This window comes from Ovis aries, chromosome 20, assembly GCF_016772045.2.
Source record: "Ovis aries strain OAR_USU_Benz2616 breed Rambouillet chromosome 20, ARS-UI_Ramb_v3.0, whole genome shotgun sequence".
Lineage (NCBI taxonomy): Eukaryota > Metazoa > Chordata > Mammalia > Artiodactyla > Bovidae > Ovis > Ovis aries.
In genome coordinates, this window is record NC_056073.1 from 11,605,286 (window position 1) to 11,632,366 (window position 27,081).

The following is a 27,081-nucleotide window of genomic DNA, read 5'->3' on the forward strand; positions in this document are numbered from 1 at the left end:
TTTGCTGTGCAGCAGAAACACAACATTGTAAAACAATTATACTCCAATTTAAAAAAAAAGACTTCCATGGGTCCCATCTCATATCACATCAAACAAGTTAAAATGTCTTCATTAAATATAAATTGTAAATAACTCTACAAAGCAAGTTGAGGTCCAGTTATCTAGTTGGCATAATTTATGCTCTATAAACATTTATACATTTATTGACTTTAATTCTGTAGTTTTCTTTTTGTATTTTGGAGCCAATTAATTTATTTTTCCAATTCTACTCCATTTCTGTAGGTTCTTTAAAAGCTTCCATCCCCTAGGCATCAAGCTTATAAGCCAAACGAAGGAAATGGCCCTGTACCCTCATTGATTTCCCTGTTTCTAAAACATCCCAGCTCCCAACCCTGTTATGCCCCACAAGCTAAAGGGCTGTACCCCCTTTTTGAGGCCATACTGTCCTCAAACTGTTGAGTTTAAAACTCAAACCCCTTGGCTCTGAAACAAGGCTCTTACCTCTCTCAACCCTCAGCTTCATCTTCCCTTTCCCATCCTGAGTCCCAGCTGTGGGATCCACTTGTAAGGAACATACTTCCTGGATACAGCAAGTCTCATATACCTTGGGGGCTCCCTGTCCCTCCTCTCCTGGGCTTGTTCCCTACACTTAGCAAATGCTCACATGGAACTTGGCTCCTCTAAGAAGTCGTCTCCCCTGATGACCCCAGGCAGCCTGGTCCTTCTCTCATGTCCCCAGGATGCTCTGCAGGCCCCACGTTTAGCTCCTGAGTCTTATCTAAGGTTTGTTCTTCCTTTTCCTGCACCTTGCCTGACCCCTCCACAACAGGCCTATCTCCCTGGCTAGGCAGTGAGCTCTGAGAATGGGGCTGTGGTGTTCATGGCTCGGTTCCCCAGCTCCTCACCCAGGACATGGCTCAGGATTTAAGAAATGGATTTGTGGAATCCATGGAGCCTAGTTCACTCCCAAGCCCAGCTCAGGTCTATCTCCTTCTGGAAGCCTTTCCTGATGCCTCCAGCTTCACCTGGCTCCTCCCTGTTCAGGTATCAGCATGGGAAGGGCCTCCAAGGCCATCTGGTCCAGTGTCTCATAGACGAGAGACTGAGGCCCAGAGAGTCAAAGAGGTTTAGCCAAAGTCAGCCAGCAACTCAGTGCAAGGTAGTGGGGGCTGGAGATGAAATTCCAGAGACTTTGTTCAGAGTCACTCCCTCCAAACTCTTTTTCCAAGTGTAAACCTTTCAGGGGTGGCCGAGAGCAAGATCTGAAGTCAGGCTGCCTGGGTTTGAATCCCAGCTCCACCACCTGCTGATGTGTGAAACTCTCTGAGCCTAAGTTTCTTCATCTCTAAAACCTGAAGATGAACCATCTACCCCACATAGTAAATCTTGAACGTGAATGAGATAAATACAAAATCATCAGAACATACAGTGAACACTCACTAAATGTTGGCTATTATTTCATTATCATTTTTTTTTATCATTGGTATAAAGACCCAAATTCTCTGCAAAATCTGGCCCCTGCCAACCTCTCCACTCTCATCTGACTCCATTCTGCCAGCTACACTCTCCTTCTTTCAGGGCTCCAAATGGTTCATGGACTTTCCTGCCTCAGTGCCTTTGCACATGCTGATTCCTTGGCCTGCTTTTCTCTTCTACCTCTCTTGCTCTCTTGTGCCTACTAAAATCCTGCCCCTCCCTCAGATCTAGATCAAAGCTATCTTAGGAAACCCTTTCCTGACTCTCATGCATCACAGTTTGCAGTGATATCTCTATGTGTGGGATAATCTGAAACACATTTGCTAGTAAGTCCAGTGAGGGCAGAACCTGTTTTGCCTACCACTTCCCTGCAGTGCCTGGCACAGTGCCTGGCATATAATGCATATATGTGCATACGATGCATGCGGCATGAACAGATGGTGTCCTCCTCACTGTGGCCTCCCTTTCTCAAGCTGCTGCCCCCTCCTCTCTGTGGGGCTCTCCAGCCCCTTCCATCCTCCCTGTTGCCCCACCTCCAGCTGCCCACCTGTCTCAGAGGAGATGTTGACCTCGACACTCAGGTCGGGCACAGGTGCCCCCGGGAAGGAAGCCACGCACAGGTAGGTGCCGTAGTCACTGAAGTGCAGGTCAATGAGCTCTAGGCTGCTGGTGACGGCAGGCAACTCAGGGTCATTGCGAGTCACCAGCAGCCTCTTAGACATGCGTGCTGGCTTGCCGTTCTTGAACCACTGGTAGGTCACCTTCTCCTGGGGCACTGCGTCCACGTGGCACGACACCTTCAGATCCTGGCCCAGCTGTATGTTCTCGCTCTCTTTGATCACATCTGGGGTGATCTGGAATGTGGCATTCTTCATGGCTATGGGTGGAAGGGAAGGGAAGGGTGGCTGGGGCTGGCCCAAAGCCAGGGTTCCCTGTCTCACCACCGCCATCCAGATGCGGCTCCTCGCTTCCAGCTGGCCTTCCTGGAGGTCGGGGTCTACAACCCCATTCCCAGGAGGAACCATCACATTTTCTGCTTGGAAATTGTTCTGCTTGCTCAGATGTGTTTCCAAAAGTTCAAAAAAAGCTGGCTGTAGAAAAGTCAGTTCTAGTAATCAATACAGCCACGGTTGACCATACACTATGGAAGGCCCTGTTCTAAGCACCTAAAATGTATTTCTTCATTTAGCCCACCCCACAATCTGTGAGGGAGGCATTTTATTGTCCCTGTTTTACAAAGGAGAGAACTGAGGCTCAGACAGTTTAATCCACTTGCTCAAAGAAGTAAATAGCCAACCTTGAATTCACACTCAGAGCCTATGTTGTTAGCTACTGTGCTGCTTTATATTTTTTGTTGTTTTAAACCTGGAATATACAAAATTCAAATTTTGGAAGAAAGCACTAGAATGTAATACTGGTTATACTGAGTGGGACTGAAGGGGACTGAGGCGAGACTTCTAACTTGCCCTTTTATGCTATTTAGTTCTTTGCAACAGTTTGTGTCATTAAAAAAAAAAAAGACTAATACAATCATCTTACGTGCAATTACATAAAAATACAGAGTTTAGAAAGAAAATGGTCTGGCCTCTTTTAGAAATCTGAATATTGTTTAATGTATGCCAAGAGATAGCATGCTTAATATTAGGTGCTCATTGGAAAGGACTCTGTAGCAGCTATAAATCAGAACTGGGCTGAGTGAAACAGCCTGCATTTCACCCCAAGAGGTGACCACAAGTATTTGATGTAAATCGCAATCTTATCAAGCCAGGTTTTAAAGGTCAAATGGAATCAGGTGGAGAAAAACAATCTTCTGATGGGAAAAGTACCATCAAAGGGAAAAGTAGTCATTAGATAACCACAGTTTGACTATTATCTTTCTCACTACTTAATCAGAATTAAGTAAAAAGTCATAGAGTGCCAGCTTCTTTTCTGTGAGGAGAATCAGGGAGAGACTGGTCAGGGAGAGCTGAACGAAGAAGAGTGTTCATCTCATCAGAAGATTCTCAATTGAATTTGACAAAAGCTGTATTTTACTTTCAAATGCTAAAAAGCTGGAAACAAGTCTGGATCTTTTTAAAAAAATCTTTAAAAATAAATTTTAAAACAGTAACCTAAAGCTGTACAAGCAGAAGAATTTAAAGGTTTCTCCTTATAGCAAAGCAGTAAAATCAAGATCTTATCAAGCAGCTAATGATCATTACTGAGGCTGAAATCTAGTTAGGAAAGTATCTGTACTTCTTTAGATTGTGCTCCAAGTTTTAATCATTTTTACATTTAGTAATTATCTTCATACTTACTGAAATGCTTTGCTAATAAAGATTTACATAGGAAGCATGTGCAAATGTGTTTTATTTTCACTTTGATTCTATTAATCTTGTAGAAACCGTTGTACAGGGAGGAAGTCAGGAAATTTCTGTTAGAGACTGCTAAGTCGCTTCAGTAGTGTCCGTCTCTCTGCGACCCCATAGATGGCCTCCTACCAGGCTCCTCTGTGCCTGGGATTCTCCAGGCAAGAACACTGGAGTGGGTTGCCATTTCCTTCTCCAATGCTTGAAAGTGAAAAGTCAAAGTGAAGTCACTCAGTAGTGTCCAACTCTTAGCGACCCCATGGACTGCAGCCTACCGGGCTCCTCCGTCCATGGGATTGTCCAGGCAAGAGTACTGGAGTAGGGTGCCATTGCCTTCTCTGTTAGAGACTAGAATGTCCAAATTTAGCCTCAGGCAGCCTCAGTTTCCCAATCTAAAAAAATTCAAAGTGATCAATACCAGCCCTTCCCACATCTTGGCTTGCTGAGGTTATATTTGAAAATGTAGATTGTAAGCTGTAAATAAAACTCTATACCTCATATTGTTAATTGGCTATACCCCAATGTGGCTCAGAGGTTAAAGCGTCTGCCTGGAATGCGGGAGACCCGGGTTCCATCCCTGGGTCAGGAAGATCCCCTGGAGAAGGAAATGGCAACCCACTCCAGTACTCTTGCTTGGAGAATCCCATGGAGGGAGGAGCCTGGTAGGCTACTAGTCCATGGGGTCTCAAAGAGTCGGACACGACTGAGCGACTTCACTTTCACTTTCACTTTCAATAAAAAGTAAAAAAAAAAAAAAACCTTTATACAAATTTTAGTCCTGCCATCTGCTGGCAGACACCTGAATTGCAGGGAAACTAAAGTGCCTGGAACCTTCTTCCTCAGCCTCTCCCTCCTACCAAGGAAAAGAAGACAGGCCCCTTTCCCCTTCCAGTTCCTGAGCAACAGGAACCCCGTCTGCTTCCCAAGTTCCCTCCCCCATGCCCCCCCCACCCCCAAAGCCACGTACATCGCACCAGGAGGTTGACAGTCTTCTTGGCAGGGTTGCCCACATTGTTGGTAGCTGTGCAGTTGTAGTAGCCAGAGTCTCGGGCCTGCACTGAAGGGATGCTGAGGGTGCCACCCTGGGCCAGGGCACCCAGGGGCAGCGGGCCTGGCCCATGGGACCACTGCAGTTGGGGGAGGGGATCACCACCGGTCAGCAGGCACTGTACCGTCACATTCTCCCCAGGGTTCACCACCAGAGTTTCGTTCACAGACAGCTTCAGGGCTGGTGGTGCTGGGAGGACAAGAATGGGGTCTCAGGGGACTGAGGCAGAGCTAGATGTGAGGGAGCAGAGGCAAGGAGAGAAGGCCTCCGGGGGTGCGGGGGAGGAGGGAGCAGGCAGGAGGGAGGAGGGCACAGACTCGTGGTGATGTGCCTAGAGTCCTGGTTGAGGACATAGCACAGGCGGGCAAGGGACGGGCCGGGGGGGGGGGGTCTGTACCCGTGGTGTTGGTGAGCCGGAAGCTGACAGCCTTGTCCGGGATGCCACACACGTTGCGTACAGATACCTGGCAGCTGTAGCTGGCATAGTCCTGGGGCCGCAGGTTCTTCAGCTTCAGGACCTTGGTCTCCCCCTGGGCAGCGACCACTAGGGTGAGGGGCCTGCTTGGGTCTCGAGGGCTCTCACACATATTCACCAAGCACCAGAGGCTAAAGCAAATTCCTATTCAGGACTGAGCCTGGACTCGATGCCACATTCCCCATACCCTGAGCTTGCATGGGTCCGAGGGTGTCCTGGTACACAATGGCCAGGACCCGGCCTCAGTTTCCCCATTTGAGGAAATGGAAGGGTAAGGCGGGAATCCCACTCTGTCTCACAATCCATACAAATACAGGGCTGGCCCTGCAGGCCATGGCCACGTGTGGAGTCTTGACAGCTAGGAAAGCTGCCTCTGAAAGCTCTCCCCTGAAGGACGGCTTCATCACCATCTCCTGGGATGGCAGGAGACCCTTGGGGAGTGAGTCATCTTTATCCCAACCCCTCCTGTGCCTGCCATGGGTTCCCAAGGCCCTGCCAGCCAGCGACAGGTGGGGGTGACTTGTCTGCCCCCCGGGAATGCTTTCCTAATTGGCGATGTTCTTAAAGGGCTCTCCTGTCATCACTGCTCCCTGACCTTTCTGTCTTGGTTCTGTCTTCCCCAGGCTGTCTGAAGCCCAATCAGAATGCTTGCTTCTGATGTCAGAAGAAAATTGTTGGAGTCAGGGCAGTCCCTAGAGTTCCAGGTGGTGAGACCTCAGCCCCCCTGCACCCCTCCTTTGTGGGGTCCAGAAGGAAGAGTGTGGGGTAAGCCATGAGGAGAGCAGGCCAGCTGCCGCCCATCCTGACCTGGGTGTAGAGGGGCTCGTAGATGTCAACCCCGTTGTCCTGGCTGTGAGACAGGGTGTCGGAGCCCCGCTTCCAGATGAAGCGGGCCGGCGGGTTGGAGCTGACCGTACAGCGCAGGAACACCGTCTTCTCCTGGTAGAAGTTGCCTCGGACATCGCTCACTGTCTGGTGCACCGTCAGCACGGGCTCATCCAGGTCTGCAAGGGCACAGTCCCGGTGGAGTCAGCGCTGCGTGACCCCTAGGTTGCGGGGGGCGGGGGGTTGCCTTGAGCCCCTGGCAGCCCTCAGGGAAAGTTAAGCCACCCTCATGGGATGCTTCCAGAGAACCACATGCTCTGCCAGCCCTGCAAGTTTGACCAACCCGTCAGAGACAGGGGACTGGACTTGGGGGCTTTTCAGCTATCCCTCCCCAGGGACCTGCACTGGGGGGCAGTGGGGGTGGGGGGACTGTCTGTCTTCACCCTCCTATCATGGGATGGAGGAATCAGCTGAGACTGGAAATCAGGCCATGCCTGCCAGCTCCTTCCCGCTGCAATAACTTGAGAAATGACCCTTGGCCCCAAAGCTTGGCAGACTCCTGGGTGGCTGATAGGGGATAAGAGAGAGGGCCTGGGGTTCCATTGCTCACCACTCTATCAGGTCCCATCTGGGGGGCAGGGGGTGTATTTAATAGGTAGGTTGATTGTAGGTACTAAGACGGTGGCAGATAGACCATTGGGCCTGGCCCCATAGCTTCTGGGTACCTAGTCAGCCTGAACAGGCACAGAGGTGGGTGGTAAGCAGGCAGATAGCCTCCTGGGGTCAAGGGGAAATCCATGGAGGGCAGGCAGGGATTGGAGGCTTCTCATTCAGCCAGCAGCAAGGACTGAGGGGTGCCTGGTCCTGCAAATGTTGGGGTAGGGAAGTTTTAGAGCTGCCCTGGGACAAAAGCAGAGATATGAGGTGTGGTGGGAAGGGCACTGGACCATAGTCAAGAGACCTAGGCAGTGAGCAAGTCACAAGCCTTTGGTCTCAGTTTCTTCATCTGTGGAATGGGTATAATCCAACCTCTCCTGGCCTCCCTGACCACTTTACAGGGATGGTCCAAGGTTCATATTTGATTATGATGGGAATAGGTCTGCTGCTGCTGCTGCTGCTAAGTCACTTCAGTCGTATCTGACTCTGTGTGGCCCTATAGACGGCAGCCCACCAGGCTCCCCCATCCCTGGGATTCTCCAGGCAAGAACACTGGAGTGGGGTGCCATTTCCTTCTCCAATGCATGAAAGTGAAAAGTCAAAGTGAAGTCGCTCAGTCATGTCAGACTCTTAGTGACCCCACGGACTGCAGCCTACCAGGCTCCTCCATCCATGGGATTTTTCCAGGCAAGAGTACTGGAGTGGGGTGCCATTGCCTTCTCTGGGAATGCGTCAGGGTAGTGCAAATCGAAGGAACATCAAAGATGCCCTTCTCTAACCCGGCAGAGAGTCTCTACCATTGTTTTCCATGGAACTGCCACGTCTCCACCCTCCTCCCCACTCCTTCTTCCCAGCCTGAGCCCCCAGGAGCAGGCCCCTGACCCTGGGTACTGAGAGGGGACCCAACTCACACTGCACGTCCACCCGGATGGACTTGATGGCGGGTACGCCCACGCCGTTCTCAGCCTTGCAGTAGTAGCGGCCACCCTGCGTGCGCGCAATGCGCTCGATGCGAAGCGTCTCATTGAACACCGAGGTCTCCTGGAACTTGTCCGAAGCGCTCCCAGCTGTCTTAGTCCAACGCACCTGGGCCAGCCAGGCAGGACACAATCGGACCCGGCGCAGCGCTCCCCGCCCACTCCCGTTCTTTTCCCACGTGCACGCGGGCTATACGCAGGCCTGGGAAGCTAACGCAAACAGCCTGGAAGAAACGCACACTGGAGGTGGGACCTCCTCAGTGAAGAGCCTGGGCAATCTAGGAGCGGAGGGAGGAGGTCTCTATAAAGGCAGAATGGGCAGCTGTTAAGAGAATCGATTTGTGGACAAGTTACCCAACCTCTCCTGCCTTCCTTTCTGCGTCTCTAAAATGGAAATATTACTACCTTCCTGGGCTTATTGGGAAAACTAAAGGAGTATATAGTTAGTGCCTGGAAGAGTAAGACTTTGATTAAATTTTTATTATCCCATTTTTTTAGCTTAGTGGCATGGGTAGTTTACTCATCTCCTAGTTTCAGACTTCTCCTGTATGAAAGAGGTCCATGTGGTAGCCAGCCTCTACCATGGATGGCCCTCAGTGGTCTCTACCTCCCGATGGTCACACCTTTCTGTAGTTCCCTCCCACTTTGTACCAGGAATGTTCGGTGTGACCAGCAGAATTTGGCAGGAGTGATGGTGTCTCTGAGACTCTCATCTCACCACCCGCACTCTACTCTGATAGACCCAGGGGTTACAAAACTTTGGGAGGGCTACAGCAGCTTCAGGCCATTCAGGCGTTGATCAGAGGGTGTTTGGGAGAAAGAACAAGACCATGAAAAAGACTTTTTTCTTTTTGTACTTGACATTTTGCAGTTTCACCATGATTTACCTAGATGGGGTTTGTTTACAAACTGCTTAGGGCCTGGTTTATCCATCAAAGAATTTATAGCATTCTTGAGTTCTACAAAACTCTCAGCCTCTATCTCTTTAAAGATTGCCGCCTCTAAGTTTTCTTTAGTCCTTCTAGAATGCCTTGATTTATGTTATAGCTTCTCATTCTCCCAACTTCCTTTTCACACTTGGCATCCCTCTGTCTTCTCCAGACTGCATTGTCTGGACCTATCGTCCAATTCACCAGTTTCTTCTTTAGCTACTTCTACGGCTTTGAGGCCAAATTTTTCTAAAGACTGCATCATTTTTTACTTCTAGGATTTCTGTTTGCTTTTTTCCATATCCTTAACTGATCAGGTTTTATAATCTCCTGCCTTGTGGATTCTATTCCTTCCATTATCTCTTTAAACATTTTAAACATGTTTATTTTAAGGATTCCCTCCAGATTGCTCTATGATCTCTGTTTTCCCAGATGTGAGTTGTTCAATTATTTGGGGGTCTATGGACTGGCTCTCCCAGCACTGTGTTTTAAGATTTCACCCCCATGGGCTTGTATTCAGTAGGAATTACCTCAAAAGTCCCACTTGGGCCCTGACATGCCCATCTGGGGTGTAACTATGTGGCTGCCTACACCCAAGATACATGGATTCACAGGTTCAAACCAGTTTTTTTTTTTTTTTTAATCAAACCAGTTTTTATATGTTTCGCAGCTTAAGGTTTCCTTACCACTTGGATAGTGCAAGACACAGAGGTTCAAACCAGTTTTTTGGTTTTTTTTAAAATCAAACCAGTTTTTATGTTTCGCAGCTTAAGGTTTCCTTACCACTTGGATAGTGCAAGACACAGACTGGATTAGGGTTATTCCCTCAAAGGGGACTCTGCTTGCACCCACACCTGAAACAAAAGTCTGCTCCCTGCTGTGACTCTGGGCTGTGGGGCAGAGATCTGGTCCCCATTCATAGGTGGTATCACTCGTATTAAGCTTCCAGTTTTAGGTAGAGGGTCCAGCTCCAGCTCTAGTCATAGATGAGCCTGTGGCCCTCAGCTCATACCACCCACGTGTGTATTAATACTACTGTCTCTGAAGTGAGTATGTGGTTAAGTCCCTCCAAGGACCAGGTTCTTCAGCTTTTGCTCACTGTCGTTGCTGTAGAGTTCTTCTTCCTTTTGGCCATAGACATCCCCTCTCTCTTGCTGTTAGCTGGGAGTAGGGAATTCAGGCGCACTCATTCCCCGATGAGACCACAGAGCAGGTCATGAGATGGATGGTACTTGCTCCACCCCGAGAATGTGGATGCTTCATGGCGGTGGGAACTGCAGCTGTAGCCTCAGGACCCATCATAATACTTGGCACATAGCAGGTGCTCAATATTTATTGCAAGGAAATGAGCAAAAAAAGCACTGGAAGGCATTTCAGAAGAGGTAAAGAGTGGCGGCCAGGGGCTTCCCTGGTAGCCTAGTGGTTAAGACTCCATGCTTCCAGTACAGGGGCACAGGTTGGATCTCTGGTCAGGGAACTAAGATCCCATAAGCCACATGGTGTAGTCAAAAAAAGAGAGAAGATGAGCAGTGGCTACAGCAAGAGTGAACAGGGTATTTCTGGACAGGTTTACTGAAGACAGGGTGTGAGGAGGATGGCGGTGGGAGATCAGACAGGACAGGTAGGTGGGGGCTGGGCTGTGGGAGATCTTCCATTCCACCCCTAGGAGCCTGAACTGGGTCTGGTAGGTAATGGGGATCCATGTGGGCAGGGGAGTGATACGATGTAGCTAGCAGGTCTGAGGGTGATGACTCTGCGAACAGGGTGCAGGAATGGATTGGGAGAGGGGATGGGAGAATGGGAGGCCAGTCAGAGTCTACTGCCATAGGCCAAGGGACAGGACAGAAGGTCTGACCTCAATGGGTAATGAGGAATAGAAGGAGATCCATGCAAGAGACATAAAAAGATAGGCCTCAGAGCCTGGCTGCAGGTGGAGACTGATATGGGGCTGAGTCAAATATGAGCCCAAGGGATTGAACCTAGGTAGCAGGAAGAACAATGAAACTATAAACAGGAATATAACACAGGTGTATGGACACACAGTCATACCCATGAATGACTCTTACATGTGATGCACAGGGGGGACACCCACAGGTGGTCAGTGCAGCCTTAGGGAGAGTTTGCTGCTGCTGCTGCTAAGTCGCTTCAGTCGTGTCCGACTCTGTGAGACTCCACAGACAGCAGCCCACCAGGCTCCCCCGTCCCTGGGATTCTCCAGACAAGAACACTGGAGTGGGTTGCCATTTCCTTCTCCAATGCACAAAAGTGAAAAGTGAAAGGGAAGTCGCTCAGTCCTGTCCGACTCTTCGTGACCCCATGGACTGCAGCCTACCAGGCTCCTCCATCCATGGGATTTTCCAGGCAAGAGTACTGGAGTCAGGTGCCATTGCCTTCTCTCTCTTAGGGTTAGGCTTTAGAGAGGACCACCCCTAAAGTCACACCTAGACAGGAAGCATCCTGAAGACTGGCAGCATTGTTTTCACTTCCAAACAAATCCTTAAGAAGGAGCAAGCAGTGATGATTGCAGTTTCAGACTAAAACCTTTGGGCGTTTCTTGTCCATCTGCTTGTCTTAAGGTCAAACCTACTAAAGCTGTCCCTGTTTCCAATATTATCCCCCCTCCAAAAAAGAACTTTGCAATCACTGTGCTTCCTAGGAGCCAACCAAAACCTTTTCTGCTGCTTTTAAAGGTCACAGTAGCTCACCAGCAAATTCCACCCGTCCCTTCAGCCCATCCTCCTACCTCTTCCTGCCAGCTCTGTGATAACCAGCCAACACTTCCTGCCTGAAACATACAGTGGGTCTGGGACAAAATTCACACCTGGCTTTTCCAGATACCCATCTTCTGTGGGGTTTGCATACTGGAAACCTCCTGAAGTAGTGGTTATGTGTTTTTTTTGTTTGCTTGTTGTTGTTTGTTTGCAATTGTGTTATATGTTGTTGGTAACTCCTGGGTCCCCCAACCGAAAGAGGAAGTGTGCTAAGCCATAGAGAATGCTGGTTCTGGATTCAAATTCTGCTTCTGCCCTCACAAGTGCTGGGTGACCTTGGGAGTTTACCCAACCTCTCTGATCCTCGATTTCCTCAGCTCACAATGGAGGCCCTAATGCCTTCCTCAGCCTGGCTGTGAGGCTTCAAGGAGGAAACACTGGGGAAAGCACCTAGCACGGCGCTTGGCTCATGGTCTGACTTCACAGTGGCTGAAGGTGTATCTGCAGGAGTGTTCGCTCAGCAGGCACAGGGCATGGAGTGCAATGGAGCTGACATTCAGTTGTCAGTGTTTCCAGGCGAATAAGCCCACAGTCTAGCCCTTCCCCACAGAGTCTATTTTCCAGCCATTTCCCCAGCCCCAGGCTCCTGTCTTCTGCTGGCCTGCTACCATCTGCCTCCAGTCGCAGGCCCCACTGCCTCTTCTGATCCTGGAGTGGGGCGGGGAGTGAGCAGGCGAGGGCAGGGGGACACCCACAGGCCAGGGCGGGGGCTTACCTGGGGCCGAGGGTGCCCAGTGACAAGGCACTGCAGCACGAGGGTGTCCCCCTCCCGGATGGTGTAGACGCGCTCGCTGATGTTGTCCTCCTTCACCACACACGCCTGGCCCGCGTGCACGATCTGAGCCTGGGCTGGAGCTGGCGGGAGACGGGGAGGTTGAGACAGGAGGCTCGGAGGCCAGAGGAGGTCTAAGGCTCCCTCCCGAGTGTGACACCCAGAACTCCCCAGCATATCCCTCAGAGGCCTCATCCCGTTGAGCTCCTCCTGGGGCCCCTAGGCCAGAACCAGAAGGGTCAAGGACTCAGGAAAGGGGCAACTCCTTCCCACCCCACTGCTCTTGCAAGAGATCTGTGCTCTTTGGGGCCTCCCTGGTGGTCCAGTGGCTAAGACTCCATGCTCCCAATGCAGGGGACTGGGGTTCGATCCCTCAGGCCGCAGCTAAGAGTCCACATGCTGCAACGAAGACGGAAGATCCCGTGTGCTGCACTAAGGCCCGGCACAGTCAAAAAATAAATAACGATATTTTTTAAAAGAGAGAGAGAGAGGTGCTTTTCGATGAGCCAAGGATTGTGAGGAGGCTTGGTAATCTGTGCAAATTGGTTATCACTCAATGAGCATCATGTCTTAGACCCCAGTCGTGGAGGCTGCTCTCCACATCTGGCAGGTGCCTCCATTCCCAGCTTTGGTGTCAGCTGCGAGGCACGCAGAGCTCACCTGCCCCAAGGAATTGCCTTCAGACAGTGAGCACTGCCTGGACCAAACATGCCTAGGAGGTCATCCCTTGCCCATTGGTACCATCCACGCACATACACACACCAGTGACCTGATGGACACGATGCAAAGGCTCAGCCGTGTTGCCTTAAGTGAGGTGACTATGGTTCCGTTCACGCTCCAGAGCCCTTCTGCCCCCACCCCGGGAACTGGCTGAGACTAAGTCAACTAAACCACATTGTCACCCAGCTGTTTCCCTCGTCCCCTTTCAGCTTGTCCTGGGAGCATTTTCTCAGCAAATCACTTGCCTGAACTCACTCCCACCAACCACTCCAGGCTCAACTTTCAGTGAACCTGACCAAGATATCCCCCAGCCCCACACACCACACATCACTCACCTCACCCAAAGGCCTGTTACCGTTCCCTCATTGCTCACGGAACCTGTGCCAGCCTCCCCTCCAAGGGACAGAAGTCTTCACCAGGGGACCTGGAAATTCTCCTAAGACTACATGCCCTCCTTGACCCTCTCACAGTGCCTGGGGGCTGGGGTCTGGCCAGGGCTGGGGGACCAAGCTCAGATATGGCTGGGGGACCAAAGGGAAAATGATGCAACCAGAGAAGTTCGCAGCCTTCCTTTGGTGTCTTAACCCCACTGTCCTGAAAGCAAACCAGCCCCCAGCCCACCAGTACTTGGGCTCTGGGAAAGAGGGCAAGACCTCAAGTTCAAACATGTCTGTTCACAGATAAGGGTGGACGAGGTGGAGGTAGGAGAGCCGATCCAGGGTACGAGGGACACAAAGGGTGAAAACTTGAGTCCTTGCCCTAAAGAGGTGCAGGGAGATAAAACCTGTTCATACAATGTGTAACGTCCTCCAGCAAGCATTCCATGATTGACTTACATCCTCCCCACTTCGGCATCCATCACTTTTCCAGCACAGCAACAAAGCATCAGTCTGTGTGACTATCAAACTCAGGATTCTCATCTTTCTGCCTACCCAACCATGAGCTTACATTGGTATCCCCAGCCTTGAATACAGCAGGTACTCAGTGAACACTGAATGAATGAATGTATAGGAATATTCCGTGGTGAAGGTGCTAAGCATTGTAAAAGAGGTAAAGAAAGCCCTAGGAGGTCAGGGGAGAGAGACATCACTGCTGGAGGAAGACTCACAGAAGACTGTGGAAGAGGAGGCTTTTGAACCAGTCCTCAAGGAATAGGGGTCTTCCTGCAGGTTGACAGGGCAGTCTAATATTCCATATTACCGAGGGTAAAACACTAGTGACCTCTGGACCTTCATTTTCTCATCTCTTAGATGAGAGAATGCTACCAACCCTGACAACTTACAAGGGTGGAAGTGATGATAGGTGCATGCTAAGTTGCCTCAGTCACGTCCGACTCTTTGCGACGCTATGGACTGCAGCCAGGCTCCTCTGCCCATGGGATTCTCCAGGCAAGAATACTGGAGTGGGTTGCCAAGCCCTCCTCCAGGGGATCTTCCTGACCCAGGGATCAAACCCACATCTCTTACATCTCCTGCACTGGCAGCTGGGCTCTTTACCATTAGCTTCAGCTGGGAAGCCCTCAGGAGTGATGATGACACAGGATAAATGAGAAGTGCTTAGTGGAACTTTGATGTGCTCTTACTGTTGTTACAAGTTGTACTTTAATTAACAGAGTCTCTCCAACCAACAGCGACAGGACAGTCATGAACTCATGACAGAGATAGGTCCACAGAGGCAGCCTGGCCATAGGTCAAGAAGCTAGCAGAGGGTGGGGGCGGGGGGCAGGTGCACAACCATTGGGAGTGACGTAGGTTGGGTTTAACCACAAGAGTCTCTGCAAACAGCAGCAGGTTCTGCAAACAGTGGCAGCTGCCACCAACCTAGAGTCTGAGTGTCCAGTCTGGCTGCCCTGGAGCAATGAACCTAGGCTAGTGGTCAGGAGACAAGCTGTGTGGCCTGGGGCAAGTCAGACCTCAAGGACCTCAGTTTCCCCACCTGTAGGAGGTGAGTGTGCTAGATAACTTCTGACATCTTTTTTCAACTCATACTTTCTATGAATTTTATCAATAGCATGCAGTCCCTGTGCAAGGTGCACCCTGGAATCTGGGGAACAAGTCTGAAACTGTTGCCCCCTGAAGTGGAAATGCACTGGAAGAGATAGCCATTTGCGGCCAAGGTCCTCAGGCAATCTCATCAGGAAACAACCCACCAATGTATGATGCGTGTGCCAGTTGCTGGTAAGACCAGAGGCTGCCTGGATGTCTGCAAGAGGCCCGGGGTGCCTCTCAACAAGGAAGACATTGATTTAACAGGCCACAGTGGAAGATAAACTGTAATTTTGGACAGCATGGCTTGCCCATAGCCAGGCTGTGTTGTAATGACAGATGCTTTGGTGACTGATAAGGAATTCTGAAAGTGAGTTAGAGAGCTGAACTTTCTCAGGGCCTGGACAGCACAAGCTGGGAAAGATGGGGCCTGACCCGCAGACACAAGGCTTCTGACTACCTGACAGGTTCGCTTCTTCACTGGCCATGGGGCTACGAGCTGGCATCATGGATGATGACATCACTAAGATTACCCAACTTCCTTTAATGATATTAACCACTAAGACTATCCAACTCTCAAATGGTAGAACCTCTTTGGAAGAGATTTTGGCAGCCCTTGCACAGGCTAAAGACTGCTGTGGAAGCTGAAGCTCCAATACTTTGGTCACCTGATACAAAGAGCCAACTCATTGGAAAAGACCCTGATGCTGGGAAAGACTGAGGGTAAGAGGAGAAGGGGGCGAGAGAGGATGAGATGGTTGGATGGCATCACCAGCTAAGTGACATGAGTTTGAGCAAACTTTGGGAGATGGTGAAGGACAGGGAAGCCTGGCGTGCTGCCATACATGCTGTTGCAATGAGTCAGACACAACAGAGCAACGGAACAAACACAACTCAGGTTAAACAAGTATATACCCCAGGACACAGGAATCCCATTTCTAGGTATGTACCCAGTAGAAATTCGTGCCTATGACAACCAAACAATAGGTCCAAGAATATTCACAACAGGTTTATTCATTACAACTAAAAACAAGAAACAATCCCCATGTCCATCAAGAGCAACAAGGGTAAATTAATTCTCACATATTCATACAATGGAATATTACACAGAAGTGAAAAAAAGAACTATGGATAGACACAACAATGCTGTTGAATCTCACAGCACAATTTGAGTGAAAAGAACTCAGACATAAAAGAGGAAACAGTGTACGGTTTCATATATTTGAAATTCAGAACTTGAAAAAAAACCAGTCTTACAGTAACAGAGGTCTAAGCCGTGGTTGCCCTTGGGTGGAGGTGAGGGATTATTTACTAAGAAGGTACAAGAGAAGCTTTCTGGGGAGGAGATGGGATCCCATCTAATGAGATGGGAATATTCATAGTCCTAATCTGAGTGGTTGTTATAAGGGTGGATGCACATGTGAAAAGGCACCAAGGTATTTGCTTAAGATTCTACTATATCACTTTTATTAGATAAAGAAAGCATCCACCCACCTCCCTTTGATGACACTGTGCACTGAGGTTATCCAGTTTCCTCAATCACCCTCTCCCTTTATTCCAAGTCCTTCTTGACGAGCTGCTTCCCATGACCGACTTCTTCCCAGGGTAGATGTTCCTTCTGGAGCAAATGCTGGCTAGTTGCAAGGCACCCAGGGCCCTTTGGGCTTCCCTGGTGGTGCTAGTGGTAAAGAATCAAATGCCAATGCAGGAGACGTCAGAGACACGGGTTCCATCCCTGGGTGGGAAGATCTCCTGGAGGAGGAAATGACAACCCACCCCAGTATTCTTGCCTGGAGAATCCCATGGGCAGAGGAGCTTGGCGGGCTATAGTCTATGGGGTCACAAAGCACAGGACACGGCTGAAGCGACTTAGCACATGCACACGTACGTAGGCCCCCTTGGCCTAGGCATTCCAATTTGCTCATCACCCCCACTGTTTCATTAACATGAGCCAGCCTCCCCAACTCCACTTACCCACAGGATGGCTAGAACTATGTGTCTGACCCTAAACCAACAGAGACCCCACCAAGTTACAATCCCCCCACAAGGGGTTGTGTCCCACTGAGTCTCAGCCTCTTGCTCCACACACGCCCGGGAGGCACTGCCAGCAAACAGCATCTTCTCATTCCAAAGGCAGCCAGGCCGGGGCCTGAGTCAAGAGGCACTGTGACATAATCCCCTCATTCAGTCTCTCGAACGGCAAATGCTCCCAGCCGGCCGCAGCGCTGGATACTCAAGAGACTGTCACAAAAAGCAAACGAGGACCAGTTCTGAAAGAGCACTCTTGGGGAGACGGACGGCAAAGAAGGAAACAGAAGTGAACAGGATGGTTTCAGAGTGTGGTTATTGCTAGGATGACCCTGAAGTGGGGGGCGGGGGGGCGGGGGTCGTGACCAAAGAAACTGGGCGGAGGAGGGGTCTGCTGGAGAGACATGGAAAGAGCAGACAATCTGGGGCTCATTTCTGGCTCTGCTGCCCTCTAGCTGGGTGACACCGGGCAAGTTACTTCACCTCTCTGAGCCTCAGTCTCAGGAGCAAGAGATGCAAACAATAATGCCTTCTCCCAGGGCTGGTGTGAGGCTTAAATACAATATATGTAAAACACCTGGCCAAACAGTATGTGTTTCTCTCTCTCTCTTTTTTTTTTTTTTTTTTTTGAGTGCAACTGGTCTTAGCCGCAGCACTCGGGATCTTCGATCCTCTCTGTGGCATCCGGGATCTTTAGTTGGAGCATGTGAACTCTTGGTAGCGGCATGTGACTTCTAGTTGCCTAACCAGGGATCAAACCTGGGGCCCCTGCACTGGGAGTGCAGAGCCTTAGCCACTGGACCACCAGGGAAATCCCAAACAGTATATGTTCTGCCAAGAAGTGACAGCTCTTGAGATGATTAAACAGGACCAAGAGATGGGGATGGGAGACCAGCCTCTGTGGCCCACGTCATATCCCAGGGGTGGAGGGACTCGAAGCAGACACTAAACCGTTAGGGATGTCTCACGAATTTGTTCCAAATTCATATTGAGGGCTGTGAGGGACTTTAGAGGGGTCAGAAAACCAGAGGGGCGGGATGGAGCCCTTTTATACACTCAACTTTCAGAAAGTTAAGACTTTCAGCAAGTTATCCAAGCCTTAGTTTTCTCATTTGTAAAATGGGATTGTTGCAGGAAGGAATAAGTAAGTAAATGTAGGTGAAGTGTTTAAAACTGTTTGGTTCACAGTAAGCCCCCAAGCACGCCAGCCAGTGTTATTATTCTGTACGTGATCTGCACTCCTCTCAAAACGCCATCTCCCCAGGGCCTGCAAGGGCTTTGCATGAAAGGATGCTGTCTTATCTACTGCAGATGGTGAGGCCTGATACATTCCTGGGGTCCACTGTATATTTGCAGGCTCCTGGCCTTATTTCTAAGAGCCAGAAAGGGCATTATTTCTAAAGTCCTATTTAGCCTCCTTTGGTAGCGAAAGAGACGGAGGCCTGGAGAAGGGAGCGCTCTTTCCACTCAGGGTTACAGGCACTAGCAGAGCTGGGGCTCGAACCCAGACTTTCTGTCTGCTAGCATGGAATTCAGTTCTCTGCCCTCCATGGACTCCCTGCCCCCTCCCCTGTGTCACCCTGTAGGGGACTGGTGGCGAGCCCTTTGCAATGCAGATTCCCAGGCCCTGTGCAGAACCACCAGCCTGACTCTTCAGAGTCCATATTTGTAACAAACTCCCTGGGAATTTCAGAGGTACTGCTGGATTTGCTTCTCTCTGGTGCCACTTTGGTGGATAGAAACTAGGACAGGATTTTGGAACTATTTCCCCGCTTTTGGTCCAGGAGACTTTTGCTATAATATTTCACTTTTCTAAGCTTTATCAACAAATCCCCCCAGGAAAAGAAAAAACAGTGTCTCCTAACCTGGGTGCCACACAAGGCTCACAGAGCCCATCGCCAGATAAGGATGTTGTACCTTCTCTCTCCCTCTGAGTCGCAGCACAAAAGAACATACTCTTAAAGGCTCTGAAAAGGCCTGCAATAAACACAGTGGCTCAGTGTAAAGAACCTGCCTGCAACGCAGGAGCTGCAGGAGACACGGGTTTGATTCCTGAGTCTGGAAGATCCCCCAGAGGAGGGCGTAACAACCCACTCCAGTATTCTTGCCTGGAGAATCCCATGGACAGAGGAGGCTGGTGGGCTACAGTCCACAGGGTCGCCAAATCGGACCCAACTGAAGTGACTGAGCACGCAGGCACGCATGCAAACACATTCACATAACTTGGTTTATTCCAGTGCTTTCCATTTGACCATAAAGCCCTTTCTTCACAGAGTACAATGGCTACGGAGTCAAGGAACATTCCCCTCCCCAGGCCCTTGGCTGAGAAGAGCCAAGTAGCATGAGGGCTGTCACCGATGGGGCCGCGTGCTAAGGAGGGCTGCTGAGCAGAAATGGCAAGTCCCTGGCAGGTGCTCCCAGCTCACTCCTTCCTTCCTCCAAAAGCATACACCCTGAGTCCCCGGTGCGGTAGGGACTGCCAGCACCAGGAGGCCCAGCGAGGAAGCCACCAGTTCTCAAACACTCATTTTAAGGCAAATTCCAGCTTGCCCCCTGGGCTACTGAAGAGAATTCTCACTGCAACCTGGAAGGGGAATTTCATCAAAGATCCCCATCCCCCATGGGAGGATTTTCTCCCTGGATGTTAGCCAAGGGGTTCGGGGGTGGGGTGGGGGGGGGGGGGGGGGTGCAAATGCTGGCCAAGTGCAGGAGGAGTCAACAGTAGGATGGGGGGCCAAACAAGGCTGACAGACAGCAGTGGAAATGAAACTCCTTGATTAAAAGCCCCATCCATCGCTTTCCTTCAGCTTTCCTCTTCATCCTAAAGTTTATTTATTTATTCTTCAGAGAAGGCAATGGCAACCCACTCCAGTACTCTTGCCTGGAAAATCCCATGGATGGAAGAGCCTGGTAGGCTGCAGCCCATGGGGTCGCTAAGAGTCGGACACGACTGAGAGACTTCACTTTCACTTTTCACTTTCATGCATTGGCGAAGGAAATGGCAACCCACTCCAGTGTTCTTGCCTGGGGAATCCCGGGGACGGGGGAGCCTGGTGGGCTGCCATCTCTGGAGTTGCACAGAGTCGGACACAACTGAAGCGACTTAGCAGCAGCAGCAACAGCATTTTTCCCAAACTTTAAACTTTTTATTTTTGTATTGGGGTATAGCCGATTAACAGTGTTGTGTTAACAGTTTCAGGTGAATAGTGAAGGGACTCAGCCATACATATACATGTATCCATTCTCCCCCAAACCCCCCTCCCATCCAGGCTGGCACATAATGTTGAGCAGGGTTCCATGTGCTACACAATAGGTCTCTGTGTAAATAGAAAACATCTACCCATTTTAAATATAGCAGTGTGTACATGATCTTCTCAAAGTCCCTAACTATCCCTTTCCCCCCGGCAACCAGAAGTTCATTTTCTACTGAGTGGAGTAAGTCAGAGAAGGAAAAATATCATATAACATCCCTTAAATGCGGAATCTGAAAAAAAAATATATATATATACACAAATGAACTTGCCGATCCTAAATTTTAAAAGGTTAATCATGACCGAGTGGGAGCTGGTGTCCTGCTCCCCACTCCTGATTTTCATGGGGAGTGTGTCTGCAGGCTGAAGGAAACTTCCAAACAGAGCAGAGTGAGGGGAGGACAAGGAGAGAAAAGAAGTGGGGGCCACAGACTTCCCCACCTGAAGCTGATTCCATCTGCCCCAGTTACTGGATGGCAGGCCAAGTACCAGCACCCTAACCACTTCTTAAAAGCATCACCAAGTGTTCCAGGCCAGGCAATACGGAAATAGAATCTGTGCTCTGGTCCTGCCTTCTATCCGATCGTCACTCAACAAACCCTCATAAGTGTGAGGTGCTGAGCTGGGTGCTGGTGAGAGCTACAACACCCAGATCCTGAACTGGGGAAGTGGATAGTCAAGAAGAGCTGTGATAAAAGCCTGCTGAGAGGCCGACAGGGAGCATGGAGGGAAGGACTGCTGTGAGCTGGGGTTATGTCTCAGGTGTCCCCCCATCACCATCATATAACAATAACATCATAACATACACATAATAAGTTACTCTGGGCCAGCGCTGTACTGAGTGTTTTATATCTGTTGCTTACTGCTCATAGCAAGCCTATTATTGTTCCCACTAATCAGATGAGGAAGCTGAGGCTTAGCAAGGGCAAGTAACTTGCCCAAGGGCACCCTATTGGTTTGGAGTCCATCTGACTCTCTGACATTTGTGCTAAGCCCTCCGCATCTCCAGTTTCTAAGTGCCTGACACAGAGCTGAGGACAGAGTCTCCAGGCGTAGGACAGAGTCTCCACGTCACTGGTCGGGCTTGTCCCAGGGCGCATCCTTAGGAACTCTTCTTCCCTCATCCTCCCAGCTCCTGGTACCCACATGTTTATCGATCCCTTTTTGTACATAATGCAAATGGACACTTAATAATTTAGCAGAGTTAACAGTGCTGAAATATTAACAGGCTTTTCCCTTTTAATTAGCTGCTCAGAGAATGGCGGCCGGGGTCTGAAATGAGGCTCTCAGGGTAGGCACTTGGCTGGTGCCGCCTGGGCCTTGTGATGCTATGTGATGCCGCGCACCTGTCCCGTGGACCACGGGCCATCGAACAAGGACCTCTCGGGGAAATTAACCTTGTGCTCTGTGCACTCCCCAGTGAGGGTTCACTCTGCCCTCTGCACAGACCTGTATGCAGAGCTGGCCAAAGCCTGGCCTCTGGGCCACGGGCCTGGGGGCAGGCCAGCTGGTTTCTCAGGAGTGCTGGGGTCTGGGGAGGCTCCAATTCCATGCTGGGAAAACCAGTTTGAAGCAGTACCATCTCCTCTGGCCTCACCTTAGTGCCTGTCATCTTGAAGGGAAGCATCATCTCCCCGACCCTATCCACTGCTGGTCACTCCCCCAGGGCATTAGACATCAGTCCAGGATGCTTTCCTCTCCATCTTCCTTCTTGCTCCCTGGCCTCCCAACCCTTCAAACACACACACATCGCCTGTTCATCTGCATTGATTCCTGGATCCCTTCTGTAACATTTCCTGAGCACCTATTGTCCTGCCCTCAGCTCTGGGATGCTGAACCAATCAGGCACGGTTCCCTCCCCGAAGAACCTCTGCCTTCCCCTTGCTACAGACTCTATTAAAGTCTGCTCTCAGCAACTGGGCTTTTTTGCTTATCAAAACCAAATCCACGTTCAGCTGACCTCCCCGTTGACTGCAAAAATCCCTCCCCAACCCAACTGTACATATCTCTGACCTCCGGGTCCAAGAGCACTGTCACTGAGCGTGGAAAGCAGCCACAGCTGAAAGATCAGGGCACAGGCTGCCAGCCTATCACCACGACGGAGCGTGAAGACAAGCGCTGCTCTCACAGTCAGAGGCAGGGCCTGGTATGGCTTACAGAGTCCGCTATGATGCATAAGGCCTGGTTCTATTTTCAAGACCTGATGCTGTCTGCAGAGCTTGCTGCCTCTGGCAGAGCCTGGCACTCCTGACAACCCTCCTCTGCTGAAAGTGGTGGGCAGTCCAGCCACACCCCCATCCCTTGGAAGGTTTGGCACCACTGCACCTACATCCTGGCTTCATCAGAAGGCACACAGGTTTTGAGAGTGCCGGGCTCTGCTCAGAATCTTCACTGAGTATCAGTGGAAGTCTAGTCTGCACAAGACTAATGAACTCTGGAATGTCAGGACAGGCCACTGGGAAAGCCCTCTAAGCGAGGGCTCTGAGGTCCCCTGGGGGAACTATAAAAAGACGTTCTTTCTGTGGGGAGGGAGATCAATTCTCAACAACAAGGTGCCCTAGGGCATTTCTGGGCTTCCCAGGTGGTGCTACTGGTAAAGAACCCGCCTGCCAGTGCAGGAGATGTAAGAGATGTGGGTTCACTCCCTGGCTCAGGAAGATCCCCTGGAGGAGGGCTTGGCAACATACTCCAGTATTGTTGCCTGGGAAATCCCAAGGACAGAAGAGCCTGGTGGGCTACAGTCCATGGGGTCGCACAGAGCTGGACACAGCTGAAGAGAGTTAACAGGGCACAGCACACAGGGCAATTCTAACCAGTGTAGGCAGGACACGCAGAAAGGCGTCGCTACAAGTCAGGCGTTGCTTGAGCCGAGGCTGTAAATGCAAGTCTGAGGGGCTGTCCACAGACAGCCTTGGGCAAATTATTTAACTTCTCGAAGCCTCAGTCCCTTCATCTGCAAAATGGGGATAATACTATATCTCAGCTCTGGCAGAAGTAACTTCTAGGTTGGGAGGATTAAACAAGACAATGTGGACACAGAGTATAACCACTGGTATCTAGTAACTGCTCAATAAATCTCAGCTCCCTTTCCATTTGATCATAGGGCCTGGGACCCTGTTCCAAGGGCCTGCAAGAGGAAAATGTAAAACTGAATGAAAAGGCCTACTTTGGGGGGATGCCAAGAGCCATAATCCTGACAGACCAGAATATCAGTGTGGACTGAGGACTTTCCTGGTGGCACAGGGTTAAGAATCCGCCTGCCAATGCAGAGGACGTGGGTCCGATCCCTGGTCTGGGAAGGTTCTACATGCCAGGGAGAAACTAAGCCTGTATACTCATACCTCGGAGTGTGTCCAGCATCAGAAGGTCCCCCTCGTCTGAGAGCTGCAGCTTCAGTCGTGGAGCCTGACAGGCCCCTGCGGGACCCTGTTCATTGGAGCCCGAGGCTCAGTCACCAGGCCTCCAGCATTCCTGTGACCAGCACTAGGGACACATCCTGGACCAGCACATCCTGGGTGGGACCAGAGACGCACTGCCAGGTCCAGGCTCCCAAACCAGAATGCAGAGCCTGGGCCACCCCTGGGTCAGGGTGTGGAGGGAGCAGCAGCTCTGCTAAAGCAAAGAACCCCCAAAGCCCTCTCTGACCCAAAAAGCCTGGCTGTGGGAGCTGAGGGAGACAAGGGGGCTTGAGGCAGTGAACGGGGGCTGAAGTTGGCATCTGAGGCCCTGGATGCTCAGAAAGGACGGGATGGTGGCGAGTGGACACGAGTTCTTTCCAACCCAACCTGCAAGGACAGACTGAAAGCTCCACTCCAGCACTTGGCATGACTAAACCCCCCAATTCACCATATAAAACAGAAGCCAATACTATTAGACGCATCGTGTCTTATTAAGTGAGATGACATACCAGCAAGTGCCATGTGAACTGTAAAGTTCTGTGCAGATCAGGTCTTATTATTATTAGGTATTGAAAAGACCCAAAGAAGCAGGCCATAATGCACCTACGACACCAGTGAAAATAAATTAAAATGATAAAATCCACTATGGCTGGCCTCTGCACAAGCCCAGCTCAAACTTTTTGTAACACAGCCTGGCAGTGCAAAAGGAGAATCATAAAACTGTTCCTATCTTATGACCTACTAGACAATCTCACTTTGGGGAATAGGCCCCAAGGAAATAATTTAAAAGGAAAAAGTAACTCACATAAGGATATTCACAGCAGAGCTCTTTAGAAGAAGAAGAAATTGGCATCCGCCCAAATGCCCAGCACTGGAGAAACAGCGACCAAACTCCAGCACATCGATGCAGGGGGTGCCCTGCGGCCATTAAGCTGACAGGCCTGAGGGCTCAGTCAATACCAGGAGACGTGTACAGGAGATAAAGTCATCAAGAGTGCAGAGTGGACCGCTGTTTACTGCTATGTAAAAATATATTGACAGGTATGGGCAGGGAATTTAGAATGAATGGCTCATGTTTGATAGTCATTGGATTCCTTTTCTTTTCCTATGAAGTTGTTTAAGTGGATAATAATAACAGTAACAACCCTGAAAGCAAAATCAATCTTGCAGTTTGAGAGCAGGTGGGGCGTTAGACCCCAGGACAGGAGGGCAGGGGAGGGAAAGACAGTGTTTCTGGAGAGCTTATCACCTCCACTCTGCTGGGGCTAGCAATCTGAGCCCCCACCCCCACGCCAGGCCACTGTGGGTTCCTGGGCATCATCCTACCTGGCTTTGGAGTGAAATTACGGGTGTCACAACCTGACAGCTTGAAACCTCTTCATACAGCCCTTGCAAAGCTCCTCTGGGCTTGATCTTCACCCCAGCTCAGGAGGAGGGAGGAGGATTAGCTCTGAAGGCTTAGAAACCAAGGAGCAGAGATGTAAGGGCCTGATTAACTTTATGCCTCTCTCCACATCCAATGACATCAGGGGGACAGCACTTAGTGCCACTCAGCAACCCCAAGGCCTGGGGGCCAATTCTCACCTCCATCTTGAAAACACACCATCAACCAGAAACCTGAGACTCAGGGCTACCGTGGTGGTCCAGTGGCTAAGACTCTAAGCTCCCAATGGAGGGGGCCCCAGTTTGATTGCTGGTCAGGAGCTAGATCCCACGTGCCACAGTGAAGATTGAAGATCCTGCCTGCTGCAAATAAGACCCAGCACAGCCAAATAAGTAAATTTAAAATATATATATATATATAAAGTTTAAAAAAAGAAAGAAACCTGGGAGTCATCCCTGACTTCTCTCCTCCCACACCCTACTTCCAAGCCACCAGCTCAATCTTCAGAACTGATGCTGAACCCAACCCCTGAAATACCAAACTGGACTGAGCCACCACCACCATCCCCTGCCTGGATTTTTGTAACAAAGAGGTTGACACTGCTTCCTTCCTTGCCTGGTACAGTCTGTTCTCCACAAGCAGCCAGAGAGATCTCTTTATACTAAGTCTGATCCCATCTCTCCTCTGCTCAAACCCGACCATGACTCCCATCTCACTTCACGTCAGAGCCACAGCTTTTTCAGTAGCCTGCTATGCCCCATGCCTGCTCCCACCCACCCCTGTATCTTACTGCCCACTACTGCAGTCACACTGCTCTTTGCTGTTCTTCCAGCAGACCAAGCCCACTTCTGCCTCAACGACCTTTGCACTTGCAGCTCTGTTACTAGACTGCTGTTCCCTAGATTTCCAGAGCTACCCCATCACTTCCTTCAGCTCTTTTATGAGCGAGGTCTACCCTGACCACGCTTTTTAAGACAGCATTCCTGCCCCCACCGCCATCACTCTCGGCCCCCTTCCCTGCTTTGTGGGTTCTTCATATGACCCGTCAACACTGGCAGATCAGTCCCTGTTCATTCTCTTGTGTCCCTTTCAAAGGACAACATCCCTGGGAGGGAAAGCAGGTTAAATTCCTGCTTTAACAATGGGATGAATAATCTTGGTGTTTTTTTTTTTTTTCAGGAGTCAATTCCAGAAGCATAAAGTTTGGGAACATATTTTCTTTACATCAGGTATATTTATAAATCAAGAAATATAATACCTCCCCCCCCACACACACACGCTTAAGTATTCTGATTATTTTTTCTTCCATCACGGAAGGGTTTCTCTCCTTTTTTGGCTAAAATTTTAGAAACCACATAAGTGGCATGCACCGCAGGATCTGATTATAATGCTGAGCCTCTGAACAACTTGTAAATGACTTGAAACCCAGTCGGTTGGGGGGAAAAAGGACCTGTGGATGGGGGAGGCCAATTGGCCTAAAGTTCAATCACAGCCAGGAACAGAAAAGTCATTGCCATTAGCAGGCTCCTAGGGGCTAAGGACCGGAGAAGGCAATGGCAACCCACTCCAGTTCTCTTGCCTGGAAAATCCCATGGACGGAGGAGCCTGGAAGGCTGCAGTCCATGGGGTCACTAACAGTCGGACACGACTGAGCGACTTCACTTTCACTTTTCACTTTCATGCATTGGAGAAGGCAATGGCACCCCACTCTAGTAATCTTGCCTGGAAAATCCCATGGACAGAGGAGCCTGGTAGGCTGCAGTCCATGGAGTCACTACTAGTTGGACATGACTGAGCGACTTCACTTTTGCTTTTCACTTTCATGCATTGGAGAAGGAAATGGCAACCCACTCCAGTGTTCTTGCCTGGAGAATCCCAGGGACGGGGGAGCCTAGTGGGCTGCCATCTATGGGGTCGCACAGAGTCGGACACAACTGAAGCAACTTAGCAGCAGCAGCAGCAGGGGCTAAGGACTGGAAAAGGCAATGGCACCCCACTCCAGTACTCTTGCCTGGAAAATCCCATGGACAGAGGAGC

The 27,081-nt window shown here is 50.3% G+C and overlaps 1 protein-coding gene across 2 annotated transcripts in view; it reads right to left on the minus strand.

Moving 5' to 3' along the window:
- MDGA1 (MAM domain containing glycosylphosphatidylinositol anchor 1) overlaps positions 1-27,081 on the minus strand; it is a 60,021-nt gene that overhangs the window by 14,350 nt on the left and 18,590 nt on the right. For both annotated transcript variants that reach the window (XM_060403599.1, XM_027958490.3), the window contains exons 2-7: positions 12,222-12,361; positions 7,741-7,915; positions 6,155-6,351; positions 5,270-5,402; positions 4,792-5,061; positions 2,024-2,353 (exon numbers count right to left, since the gene is read on the minus strand). In XM_060403599.1, the coding sequence (XP_060259582.1) occupies positions 2,024-2,353; positions 4,792-5,061; positions 5,270-5,402; positions 6,155-6,351; positions 7,741-7,915; positions 12,222-12,361 (1,245 nt within the window). The remainder of the gene's footprint in view (positions 1-2,023; positions 2,354-4,791; positions 5,062-5,269; positions 5,403-6,154; positions 6,352-7,740; positions 7,916-12,221; positions 12,362-27,081) is intronic.